Here is a 14,225-nt window from a genome sequence, read left to right on the forward strand (position 1 = left end):
AAGGCTTTTTCAAATTAATTAGCAAAGCCTCTGAAGGAAAATGATCTACATAATTCCATGCAGTTTGATAGATTCCCCCCCACGCACACTGTGTTTGTGTAGAAGATAAAAGCAGGGATTGTCTGAGCGAGCTGGTGGATACTTGGCACAAACACAGAAAGTCACTCACCTACAACCTGGATTATTTCAGCTAGCAGGACTCCATCAGTCACATCTTGCTGTAGATCCTTTATCAATCTCTTGTGACCAGATTTTGCTAGGTAATGATTAGCCCAATCTGTATAAATCTGTTAGGAGACAGACAAACAAAAATAAACTGTTACTCATAACACAACCTGAAAAATGAGAATTCTTTGTTTATCTTGGTACCGAAAGGCTGATTTCAGATCACTGCTTTTTTCTTCCCTCTTTGAAACAAGTCAACAGCATTAAAATTCACGGCCTTGTGCAGATCAAGTGTTCAGCTTACTGCAGTATGGATTTTTCTATTCAGCAACCTGACATCAAAGCTCATGGCAGTTGATAGCAAACTCCTGAACATGTTACAGCTTGAATGGACCATCAGGAGGTCCACGGAATATTCCACAGCAGCAGCGTGTACAAGGGATTTCAATTTCCACCCAAGCACTTTTTTTTGTATTTTCCCTTTGACATTTTTTCTTCATGGCTGTTACTGAGAAAATTTTAAAGGCTCTTCTCCCAAAAACACTTCCGGTAGGTATTAGCCATACAGCAGCTTCATTGTGAGGAAACTCCTTTATTGTATTACCAAAGAAACCTTTAAAGGTCCTAAATATCCAACAATTCTAACAAATTCCATCTCACAGGTTAAATAGGCCTATTAAATTGCTTTTAATCTGTTATGAAAACTTCCAGCTGTTGAGATTTATTTCACAATGTATTACCTGAAAACTAAGCACAACAAGCAGCCAAAAATCTCTCTTTAATTTGCACTAAGTACTGCTCATCATATGCCAGCACGACTTATTCAAGTTCGCCAGAAAACTTATAAAAATTTTTCATGCTAGGTTATCAAAAAGAAGCTAAATTGCTTCATTGGAAATTCTGCTTATGAATTAAATAACAGTACTCCTTACATAGGACAATATTCAAAATTAAGATTTCTTTAAAATTACCTATTATGTTCCAAAGAAATAGGGTAAAAACAATAAATATCAGGGTTTTACCCTTTTAAATATCTAAATATTAATGTTCACCCCTACTCTCAAGAGTGTCTAGAATATTGGAAACACATTCACCCCAGTCCAGTCTATCAGTAAGCAGGTGTAGATTCAACATGCTTTCTAGAGCATGAGCCATCCCAACCCTCCACAGACCCAAAAAGCCCCTCTGGGGATGACAAATGTCTCAACACCAGTGTGTGAGTCACTGTCCCAGAGGGAACAAGAGCATCCAGTGTCCAGAAGCCCAGGGAAAGCCCTCCCTGTTGCACTGCCCAGGAAATACTGCTTTCCTTCACAGCTACTGATAGATGGAAAGACAAGAGCCCAAGGAGAGGGGTGGCTCTCCAGGTTGAACAACTCCAGCTTTAGGAGAGGTGCTGCAGCCCTCTGATCATCTTCATGGACCTCCTCTGCACTTGCTCCAGTAGATCCACATCCTTCTTACCCTGGGGGCCCCAGGGCTGGTCAGCGCAGATTCTCTAAATTACTGACCCACAGCTACTCGTTACAGAAGCATCTCAAGCCTTGCATTTCCAATGTGGTGAGGATGTCCTCCTTCATGGCAATCAAAAGCCAACTGCCAAGTCTAGGGGGCAAGTATTTGCCACAAGACAGAGGAACCTGGATATAATACACGGATTGTAATTTCACACTCCTCTTGCACTTGCTGCTTCAATGTTAATGTGATAAAAAGAAGAACAAAGGTTTTGACTAGAGCTACTTTTGTTACAAAGTCTTCATTTGTATTTTTTTTAAAACCTGTAAAACACAACTGGTAGCAGCCATGAACAAATCACTTAATATCTGACAGATATGCCCCTCTTTTCCACCATTTATCCTTTACTTTCCTCTTCACAGAAGCAGGATGTGCACTTCCTATGCCAACAGAGTCATGGACTTGAACAGAAAAACACACTGGAACACCTCCGTGACAAAAAAGCCCCACAGAGCTGAAAAACATCTCAATGAAATAAAGGCTGAGTACATGAGTGATTTCCCCAGCTGACCAATAAAAGGGGCAAAAAACCCACGCTGCACAAACCAGACATTGTGTTCCTTAGCTCCTTTTACAAGAAAACGTTTTCCATAACAGGAAAACACTTTAAAAGATTCAACGACTTCAAGGAACTAGGATTGACTTAACCTACTTTTCTGCCACATGGTTTTAGCTTTCTTATCTAGGAGTGAAGACATATGAGGAAACAGGTTGCAAACTATTTACTTTGCAAGTGCAAGGGTCCACCCCCCCCACGCCATCCCTGCAATTCAGCTGACAAGGAACTTATCAAACACAATAACCACATTTCCTTTAATGGGAGGGCTGTGATGAATGTCCTAATTTATCACTGAAGGACTTTCAGAAAATTTAAAGTTATACTTTGATGCATCAGTTCCATCCTGGATCATTTCCATGATGCAGATGATCATGCAGTCAGACAAATCCTTGGATCAGCCCTAGAGTAAAAACAGGAGCAGACCTCTCCTGGCAGAGCCTGAAATAACAGCAACAGCAAGACCTTGAGAGCTAGTTAGGATTGATTTTTAAGTCAAATTAACAGCATCAGAATGCGTGGCTGGCATTGCAAAACTGCTATCCTGTACCTGCTTCCTACTGCCCTAATTCCTGTTGCACCCAGGAACACCAGATCTTACATTCATACCCTGGAAATAAACAGAACTGCATCAAAGAAATCCCTCGACGCCCTTAAATCCTCCTGGTAAAGGAGACAGCTTGAAAAACCCCAAATACCTGCTGTCTGATTCACTCCCTATGATAACACATAAAGAAACTCCCTCTGACAGCAAATTATTCTTGTAAACCCCACTTTGGGTGCTGAAGTCAGCCTGTGTTTGGTATCAGAACTACAAGCAAAGTTTTTATGCTTATTATTAAATGCATACCAGTATGGAGGTAATATTTGTTTCTGGGGTATTTAAGGGTGTGGAATATTATTTCATTCCACTAGTTGATGAGGAAAGCAGTTCACAGGAAAACACAGATATAATAAACCTGTGCTTCTCTTAAAAATGTTACTGAACAACAATATCTTGCAATATGCATAACATGCAAATTATTATTTTTTAACTGACTGGGCTGTATATTTACAAGCTCTGAAGCATTCTTAGGGATGCAGTATTACCCAGGCTTATTGTCGTAGCTCCTCACGGTCACCACTGATTTTTATGGCATGTATTAAGCAAATCATTGAAACTTTCCAGGATGTTTTCGAAACCTGTTTGTTGCAAGTCTTTGTAATGTACTACACAAATAGATTTCTAATGTTTCTTTTCCTTTTCCATACAAACAAGTGAAAAAAAATATAATTGCACAATGGCTGCTATTTCTAGACACATGAAATACGTTTCAAAGCACACAGTGTTTTCAAATGTTCAAGGCAAATAATTGGAAAAACAATAATAAAAGAAAACACTGCTGAGAAACTTTCCATTTTCCTATCTCTGCACATCCATTATGAGTGCTCCTCAGGTATTTTCAGCAAATGGGTACAAAGTCACATTTGAATATTCATGTGAAAATTACCAGTCTAATTAAAATATAAAAATCTTGTGATAAGAAATATTCAACCCACTACAACCCAAGAGATATTGCCTTATTCTACACACCAGCACAGGCTTTTAAAACTTTTCAGTGATTCCACACAGTATGAAAATCACTGGAGGCAACTTCATTACTCTAGCTACAAAAATCCAGTGAACATGGTGACTTGGGCATTATCACCAAAAGCAGGTCTTTGTGTCCAAGTCAGGCTAATGTTTAACTCGGGTCTAAGTCCCAGCTTTTGTTAAAGGTGGACTCAGCTGTTTGGTAGCTTTTTTTTCCTCTGTAGTGTATGATCTTAGGAATCCAATCATCTGGGAGCAAATTAAAAACATATGTGAAAGACTTTTTTCTTCTCTCTTTTTCTCTCCCCCTTTGATCCACCAGATTTGAATTAAGAGTGTTACAGTTAAGTATCAATTTTGGAAATATTCAGTACATTATGAGTCACAGCTGAAACACTAAAAAGTAGTGCAAAAAACAGTGAGGTCTGGAGAAAAAAAGAATCCAAATTCGAAAGATTTTGAAAGCTGTCTGTAAAGAAAAAGGCCTAAACACTGTCTTCCATCAATAAGATTGAAGAATTTTGAAATTCAGTGGGGTTTCTTCCCACTCCCCTTTTCTTAGCCTCACACCTACTTCTTTAAAGCACATTTCAGATGAGAGAGGAATCTTGCTTTCCAGCTAGGAGACCCCTGAAATTTCCTGGCACTCGAAGCCTCTTGTAACATTTCTGGCTGTACTGAGAGAACACATCCACCACAGCACAGCACACCTCAGCCCATCTGCCCTGTATCTGAACCCTGCATCAGTACAAAAGGTGCCTTTTGCAGAATTGGTTGTTTGTTCAAGCCCACACAGCCACCCCCAAGCACTTGAAGAAGGCTGGGGAGCAGAAGTGACCAGCAAAACCAGGATACAGACCATGAATAAAGTCATGGGAGCAGTGAATCCAGGAAGATCCTTTAGAGACCCAGTGTATCTGTGGGGCTGCAATTAGGTTAAGGTGTCAGGTATTATCATGCACTCCAGGGTCTCCTTTAAATGGAAACTACCTGATGTTTTTGCCTCTGAGTCAGCATTCTGAAATACACTCATGAAAAGGAAAGGATTCACATGAAACTACTTGAAAAGAGTGTCTCTCTTCTACTAAAGTAGAAAAAATGCCTGAATCTCTTCCTTTTACTCATTTCCACACACACACAAAAATCTAATTATAATCAACGCCCAAGTAAATTTTCAAATCTTTATTTCCTTTTCCCTTACCATGTCAGTTCTGAACTAATCAGACTCCAATTGTTTTCTCCGAATAATTACCATGAATCAGGCTCTCATGAATTTGGTAACAGCTGAAGAACATCTTTTTGACATCATGGAGCATAATTAGAGCAGAGCAAGGCTTTCTTCATGATTGAATAGCAGGGTTAGTCACATCGATGAACTCCCATTCCAGAAGAGCCACTACAATGCAGTGCCTGTGCTGCTGCTAACCACACCACACTGCGTGCTGAAGTTCACAGGGAAAACAAAAAACACTCCAAGACCTAAAAATAGCCATCCCATACTGAGATGATCCAAAGGGGAATGCCTGCAGCCCTTACAATGCTACGGGGTTTTGGAAAAGCCCACGAGATACTCACTGCTGCCCAATGTCATGGGGCTTGCACATGTGGAGTCACGAAATCCCAATTTTTGACTGGTAACACTAATTGCAGTCTCATGCTGATCCATGCCACAGTCCAACACAGTGATCTCATTAACAGATACCACACTGCAAAGCCCAGAGCTAAATAGCTAAAGCCAAAGGTTTAGCTGAAGAACTCATCCCTCTGAAGCATCTCTGGCTCCAAGGGAGCACAGGAAGGATAATGGCTATTTTGAAAGTGCACAGAGATTATAGCCCTGACAATATTTCACTGAGTTACTGCCAAAAGGACAACAAGGAAGCACATGGTGAAAAAAATTAAAAATCAAGTTTAACAGCATTTGTCACAGACCTTTTTTCAAAGATTTCTTATAATTTGTGGCCTTAGTTGCCCCTACATGCTTCTTGAATCCTACAGAAGTCTCTATCGTACATCTGTACCATAACACAAATCCCACTACAAGGACAGTGCTGACTCTTCCAGAATGAATGAAGCTTTGCACTGCTATCCAAAAAGACTGCTTCACAGTTTTTTCCCCCAATACAAGTTCTTGCAAAACAAAACAAAACAAAGGCTTAAAAAGCAGGCCAGAGGACAGATAACATGTGCCCACATGTCTCTGTGATAATTTAAAGGTATTAGTGGGCTTTGAGCAAAGAGTTCTGTCTGCTCCTTCTCTTTAAGGATACAGCTGAGGGTATGTGGACAGTAGAAGCCAAAGCAAATATACATGGTCCTTAGGGGTGCCCTTGAGCCCCCAGTAATCCCAGCTCAGAAGGAAAGGAGGCAAGCAGTGAATCACTTCTCTCTACTCCAAGACACTGGAAACATCCTGACAGCCAGGATGGGAGCCTGGAGCTTTGTCTACTCAATCCTACCAAGCACCTTGGCACCAAAGCCAGCAAATAAAGGGAGGAAACCACCAGAAACTCCAAGACTGAGGCAGTGATGGGCTGAATTGCAGGTGGATTCCTTCCAGCAGGCAGGTGAGACAGCAAAATTACCTTCCTGGAATGTCACTGTACAGAGAACAGGCCAGGTTGCATGGGGCTTTGAGCAACCTGGTCTAGAGGAAGGTGGGTGCCCCTGCCCATGGCAGGGGGTTGGAATGAGATAATCTTTAAGGTCCCTTCCAACCCAAACCACGCTCTCGTTCTATGATTTGCAATCCCCTAAAAACAGCTGTCACACACACATGCACATATACCTACTAATTAACGTCTAATGTGATGCCAGTACTCTCAATTACCTAAAGGGCTGGAACTTCTGAATTATCATCAACTACTGAGAACTGAGCTATAACCATCTGTAATTCCCATTTGGTTCCCACATTTCTGGGGAAACAGAGGTAACTCTGGTTCTTTTTTTCATTTCTTAAGGCAACTCAACTAAATTATCTATTCTACTCAGATGTGCAAGTGTTTGTTGCAACTGCTTTGAATTATTACCCAGTTGGTGGGGGATATTCTTCTGAATATTACATTTTACTGGACACTTGTGTACATTAATTAGCCTTTGAAAGTTAAATAGAGAAATGGGTAATTTAAACACCACTGGGACTATTTCTTTCTCTCTCTTTAAAGCCTTATTCCCAACTGAGGAGGGCTTTTCTCATGCATATGACTACTATTCAAAAGCAATGGGCTGGCTCACAGCACACAGAGCCATGCATACGTGTCAATTTTAAGAGGCTTGCAACCTTTCCAGGAATAGAGCCTTGGACTGTCCACACTTCAGAGCAGGCACTGAGTTTGTTTAGAGCAAATCTTTGATGGATACTAAACAGTCATCATGCTTTCAATTGCCCAGCTGGCACCTTTCCTACTCTTACCCTACTGAATATTTTACTAGATTTAATATAAAAGAGGAGAAGAGAGAGAATTCCTTTTTTCCCCCCGCCCCGTTGTAAAGTTTCTAAACCCTGTTACTGACAGGTGCTGCCTACACAGAGGGCTCAATATTCCTCACCAGAGCAGCATTTTGCTCTGCACCAGCCTCGAAGGTGAAGCAAGGACAGTGATTGTGCTGGCATCCGGCACACTGCGCTCTCAATGCTCCCATTATCCACGCTGGCCATATACAAACCCCTGTCAAGCTGGAGCCACACACACCGCCAAGCAGGTGGCTGCTCTCTTGTTCCTCCTTGCAAAAAAAAAACCCATGAAGTCCTGAATAAAATGAGATTGCATTCACACCTGCACCGATTCCTTCACATATCCCAAAGTGAAACAGTTTAGTTTGCTGAGCTGATCAGCAAAACCCATTCCAAGTCACATTTGGCCACAGTGAAACAACTGAATTGATCTCACGCCAACAAATTATAATCTACCTCAGAGAACAAAAGCAACAAATGCACTATTTTTTTCCAGTGTTTTCTAAAAAGTCACCTGAAGTGCACAGCAAGTTATTTTCAAATATCACAGTTCTCATACACAAAACAAACCCATTTACATCTACTACCACGCACAAACAGCGACAGAAAAGGGCTTATCTGGAAAGGTGATACGTATCTACTCCGAAGAGAAACCACAGAAAATCCTAAGAAGCTGCAGAAGAAAGGGAAAAAAAACCAAAACAAACCCAACACTTCTAAGGCTGAAGTTGGTTACTGTTCAACAGCACCAGTGCCATGATCGAGGAGCCAAGAGCTGCTTACTGTTTTATAATGGTCACAGGAAAATTTACTTCTCCCACGAACAGGGACCTGGAAGGTCATACTACTTATTGGCATATTTAATGTGAATATATTCTGCTTGAGTCCAGCTTGCCCTTCCTTCTCAAGGGGTCCACAGTTAAATGATTATATATATGCTGGCATGTGAAGCTTGGGTGGTTAATTTTAGCTGAAGACACGCATGCACAGTGCTCAGATTTCTGACACAGTCACACTTCACAACTCCCACTCCTCCTGCAGCTCTTCCCTTACACCCCCACTGCTCCCTTCTCTTACCACTGTCTCTAACAGAGTTCCAATGTTTGGCATCAATTTCAAACAGGATAAGTATATTTTATTTTATCAAAGCTATTTACAGCAAGAATAAAGTTCAGCAGGTCTTTTGTGTTGGACACCGTAGGCATTAAAAGAATGATTAAAGAAATTGTTGGGGTTTTGTCTATTTTGTTTTGTTGTTGTTTTGGGTTGTTTGGGGCTTTTTACACAATCAGGAGACTTTCCACCTATTATAGAGACAACTCTCTTCATGTAAATGCTCCTAACATCTATGGAAATTTATGCTCTGAAAGGAAACCCAACACTCTGCACGACAAAAAACTCCAGGTACACCCTTTTTATAACTTTGGAGCATTCACAGTATTTGAACGTTTTGTCTCACAAACGAAAGCTAAAAAGCATCAGGCTGAATGAGACCTGGAATGGACACACATAGCCTGGTGCAGCAAGGGCTGCCTGCCCTCTGGCAGGACCCCACCATGTGCAAGTCAGCCCTAATTCCATGGTCTGACCACTGTTGCTAGCATTCCTTAAAAATACAGAGAATTGGCACTTGTAAGATGCTTGGCTGGAATTCTTTATATTAAAAAGAAATAACACAGCCAATGTTGCCAAGGTGAGAAGCAAAGGCTGCTTCACCTCCCCTGTTGCCAAGCTGAAGGATAGATGCCTGACATTTTCACTGTTGATTTTTCAAAAGGCACACTCCTGCCAGAGTCAAATCCGTGCGGCTCTTTCAACTGCTCCATGAAAAGCAAACAGCCTGGGAGCCACAGTGTCTCCACATCAGCTCTCCCCCCAGCAAAGCCCCCTCACCCTGGCAGAGGTGGGTGTTTGTTTTGGGGAGGGGGAGGACGAGTGGGGCTTTGATGGAGTTTGAGGAGAACACGATGCACTGTGACACGAAGTAGCTGCTTTACCCAAACAGCTCAGAGGACCGAGGCTCTGATGTGCTCAGGACTGTGCTGGGAGCTCTGCTACTGCACCAGGCTGAGTGTGAGAAGTGGGGAAGTTTGCACGTGTTTCCCCCACCACTGAAGTTTCCTGACCACTGAAGACGGGAGAAGGATCCAACTCCAGGCTGCTACAACAGCCTTAGAGCTTCTGCTATAAGCACCCAACACTCAATGGGATCAGTTCCCAAACCACCATGCAGCCTTGGCACACTTGGCTTGTGACAGTAAGCAAGTCTTCTAAACTTCTCTAATAAAGACAGACTCATTTTCTCTCTTTGGAAAAGGTATGAGAGACTGTTCCAAACAGCTGCTGTAATTTCATTGGTATTTTTCACCTGGGGTCACAAATCTGTGTGTTTGCAGTATCATCTCCTCTGGGCAGAAAGCCATGGCCGCAGGAGGGATCAAAACAGATGAACTATCACTGCTGGATTGGACTCTGAGAAACAAAGGGCAAGAAAAAGATTCCAAAAGATAATAATCTGAAGAAGGCTGGAAATGGAACTTGATTTGCCATGTAGCATTTTAAGCACAAACTCACTCATCTATTCCATTTTCTCTTGATTGCTTAGAGGATTAATTCATCAAAACAACATTCACAGCTGTGAAGCAACTCCAAGTAAAAGTAAAATTGGTTTCTAAGGCACATGATACTAAACCCTTTCAAATGCTAGCAGTGAACGGAGATGAAAGTTATCTGATCCAAACAGCGAGGCCAGGAAACATTGCAAAAACTTTTCTTAATTTTTAACAAAATCAGTTTGCTGTGGGGATTAGGGAATTACAGAAATTGGCCTTGGTCTCACACCAAACCCTAGCCCTCTTTTAGCCAAGAAGGACCAGCCAACATTCCCTTTTGGGTCTGCTCAGTGCTTGATGGACAAAAGTGAGACTTTAAATCCAGGGACTGGGTAGGCTCAGTCCATATCAACACTGAAGTCACCAGCCAAACATCCTCCTCTCCCACGAACAGAGTGTCTAATGCCACTGAAAAAAGATTAAGTCATCTGCACTACCCTCCTCACTCTGTAAAATGTAATTCAGTTCAGTGTCTAAGGCTTTTCACGAGAGGCAATGCCTCTGAAGCTGCCAGAAGCTGGCGATAGGCAGCGCTCTCCGACACTTGGAACGACATAAAGCAACAGGCAACCAACACATGGATGAGAAATCACTGCAACTGAGTTAGGAAGGCCAACAACTTATTCATCTGCCAAGCAAGATCAGTGCAGAATCTGGAGATGGGAGGAACGAAGAAAGGAGGAAACAAGACCCAAACTTGAGCAAGGACTTGACCATATGATTTTTTCAAGCACGTACTCAAGTCTCAGTTGCTAAGCTCACATTTAACTCTTCTGAACAGGAATAACGAAGTTGGTAGTTAAAGAATTACATATTAATTCCATTATTTCTAAAGCTTATTGATGGTAAGAGTAAGAATGAGAAGGAGCCAATTCCCTTTCCAAAGACTTTTTGTATATTCTACCCATATTTCTATTTCTAATGCTCCTCCTGCTCTTGGGCACTGTCAGAAATGGGACAGTTGGCTAGACAAATCTTAGGTGTGACCTACTTTTGGAAGGCCTATTTTTATTTTAAGCTGCATTTTAAGATAGTGAAAAATATTTTGTGACAGCTGAGCATTAATTTGTGTGGCAAAGACTCCATCCCAAAGATGTACAAAAAGACTAAGAATCTCAGAAGGATACAGCATCTCCCATTAGAGCCACATTATCCCAAGAGCTCATCTTCCTCCTAGCCACCAAAATAAACAATCCTTCAGAAAATTTCAGATACTTTTTAAAAACTTAACGACTGCCATCTCTCCAGCATTTTTAAAATCTGGTCCTCACTTTTCAGTAGGGAAAAATGAAATATTCGTATATATATTTGCATCAACATAAAGATGGGGGGATGCAGCCCGCACAGGTGTCTGGCCCTAAATGTTTTGTTAATGAGATCTTGGAAGTAAAATTCTTGCATTTGAATATACCAACAACCATTTATGCATAGGTGGAAGCATTTTTGGGTTTGTTATGTCATTCACTATACCGCCACACAGCCCAGAAATCAGGCTACAGCAAAAAGCTTTCTGCATAGCTGGGACCACAAGGGGTTTGCCATATTTTACAGGAAATAAGGTCATCTTTATAAATTGTTCCTGCTAAGCATTTACAACACAAGTTGTTTCTTTTTTTCCTTCCCCAAACAAAAAAATAAAGTGCTGAATTAATTTCCACACACATAACAAACCTAATCTAATGGTCTTGCAGTCGGCCATCTGTTTCACAGATACAAATCTAACTGAATCTTCTACTGACTGATAACTTTCTAAATTAGATTAAATTGTCAATGCTGACCCTGCTTCCAGCTTAGTTCCTCCTGCTTCCATTTAAAAGGCTGGGAGTGCTTTCTGCATCATGATCTATATGCCAATTAGATAGAAGAAAATTGGCAATAGTTAAAGCTACACATTTGGCACTAGATCAGATTTAAAGGGGCAGAGAAGGGCAGTGTCCCCAGCTATGATACAGACTAAGGGAATATAGGAAAAAAGCTCTAGAGCGCAGATGTTATAGAAAAAATTTTAGTTCCCCCTTCTCCACTACAGTCTGTGTCACAAAGACCTTTTCAGTGAAATGTACTTGTATATTTACAAATAATTAAGAAATACCCCTCCTAATGGGAAGGAGCAAACTTCTGTACCTAAGTTTAGCTTAGCACTACATTAAAAAATTAGTAATTTTATCCCTAAAGGCCACGTACAGACAGGCTGGCCAAGACCCCAGTTACCAATTCACTGTCTTTGGCATGAAGAATGATTCCCTGCATGATACAAGAGGAAAATTCTGCTTCTTCACTTCCCACTGACCTTATGCCTTGTTGGGGAAGGAGGGAGGGGGGATGCTACTTCTATCAGAGCCAGCTGGTGTGGGCACTGCTGCAGGCAGGATGCTCACAGACTCGGTAAACCACTGGCCTGATCTCTGATGGCAAATCCTATGCTCCTAATTAGAGAGGTTCACTAAAGTGACACCAGCCTGTACTTTCATGGATCTGGTAATTAAAATCAGTGCTGTGGGGTTTTGCTAAAAATTCTGCAACTGAACTTTTAACACCTCCTTCTACATTAAAAAAAAAAAATCCAGTAAAGTAAAACTTACAGCAGACTAGAATTAATAATTTAAAAGTATATTTTATGGTTGATCAAGAAATGACAGTACATGCACAATTCCCATAAGTACAAGAGGTTTGGGCATCTCTGTCTGGGAGTCTCCTCACACAGCCATCAGCCACTTAAAGGCCTCCTATACCTTCCTGAAAAAAATCATTCAAGCAAAAGGAACAACTTCTGCACTGCTCCTGAAGCTTTCTTGAGAAATATATATATATAGCACAGTCCTTTAATAGAACTGTCATGAGGCAGATCAACTGTAGGTTTCATCTATTTCCTGCAGTAAGAGTTTTAACATAAAGATATTTAATGGGAATTTCCAAGTCTTGAACAGCATGACCTACACCAGGCTAAGACTATTATCAGTTCCTTATGATTTTTCTTCATACATCCCTTTTTAAAATGCAGATGGTTGAAATACTTCTATTATTATTAATAGTCCTTCAACAATTACATGTCAGGAAGGAGGTTGATCAAAAGACCTGCAAGCTCTGGAAAATTCCAAAAGCACAAGGCAATGACAGCAGCCTATCCTCACTGGGGCTTCCATCACTCAAATTCCAATGTAATTTTACACACACCTACACAATCCCTTTCTCTGTTTGACATCCTGCATTTAGTTTTCCATTTAGTCCTGCTTTTGCCTCAATACCTACACCTAGGAAAGTGTTACTCCAGCAAACTTATGTTGCTAAAATTAGCTGAGTAAAAGGTTTAGTGAGAAGAAAAACTATATGGAATTTACAGGTAGTAAATTCCTGCAACTAATCCTTGTGGTCATTTTACTGGGATCCAGAGAAATCAAACATTTGACATCAAACTTTTTTTTTTTTTTTTTTTTTAAACTTGGTAAATGCTTATTTTTCCTTCAGATGAGAACATTCACTTTGATCCATGCTATTAGATGTGGTCAAATGTTCCCACAGGATGCAGATGAAAGCCCATCTATGTATGAAACTAAGCATGGTTTAAAGTAACATCAGATAAGAGTAGTGGCTTAGCTGCAGATAAAATCAGAGCAATTTACTGGTAATCATTCAGAGGACAGAGCCTACCGGCACAGAAACATCAGTGGGACATCAGCAACATCAGTTATTCTTTTCTGCCTGGAGCAAGGGTTGGAGGAATGCAGAACAAAGAGCATGTTGCCAGTTTAAAAAAAGGAGGAGGGAAAAAAAGTGTCTTATGCACCCATATAGAATTTTGATTCAGAAATTAACCACCGATATTAGGAGAGGAAAAAAAGAAAAAAGAGCTATCAGGACTGGCTGCCGATTTTCCTGGTCAAACAACTGATATTTACGGTATTCCTTGCCCAGTTCTCTGTTAACTACAGTTCAACCTGTACAATCCTGAAGCTTTAGAAATAGGCAAAAAAAAAAGGGAAAACAAGAAAATTGCAACAGCTGATGTAGCACTACGTTAAGATTTTAGGTTACAGGCCATTTTTTGCAAAAGGCAGGTTAAGAGAATCATCTAAAAGTTGAAATTGTAACAAATTAATTAGGCTGTGAGCAAATGGTTGAGTTATGAATTAAAACTAAAACTACCATTAGAACAAAGTGAAAGAAAAAGCAGCTCACCACTTGGATTTGGGGTTGGTTGATTGTTTGTGGTTTTTCTGGTTCTGTGGGTGTTTTTTTGTTTGGTTTTGTTGCTTTTTGAACAGCAGCAATTCTATTGCTGAATTTCCTACTACTGTAATTTTTGCAGTGTTTGTTTTATACCTTTGGCAACACTTTCATTGAAAATTTTGT

At 40.8% G+C, this 14,225-nt stretch overlaps 1 protein-coding gene across 12 annotated transcripts in view; it reads right to left on the reverse strand.

Moving 5' to 3' along the window:
* The window catches only part of NAV2 (neuron navigator 2), a 368,944-nt gene that overhangs the window by 148,128 nt on the left and 206,591 nt on the right, over window positions 1-14,225 (reverse strand). For all 12 annotated transcript variants that reach the window (XM_032110876.1, XM_032110880.1, XM_032110879.1 and 9 more), the window contains exon 2: window positions 170-287. In XM_032110876.1, coding sequence (XP_031966767.1) covers window positions 170-287 — 118 coding nt within the window. The remainder of the gene's footprint in view (window positions 1-169; window positions 288-14,225) is intronic.

This window comes from Corvus moneduloides, chromosome 6, assembly GCF_009650955.1.
Source record: "Corvus moneduloides isolate bCorMon1 chromosome 6, bCorMon1.pri, whole genome shotgun sequence".
NCBI classification, from domain to species: domain Eukaryota; kingdom Metazoa; phylum Chordata; class Aves; order Passeriformes; family Corvidae; genus Corvus; species Corvus moneduloides.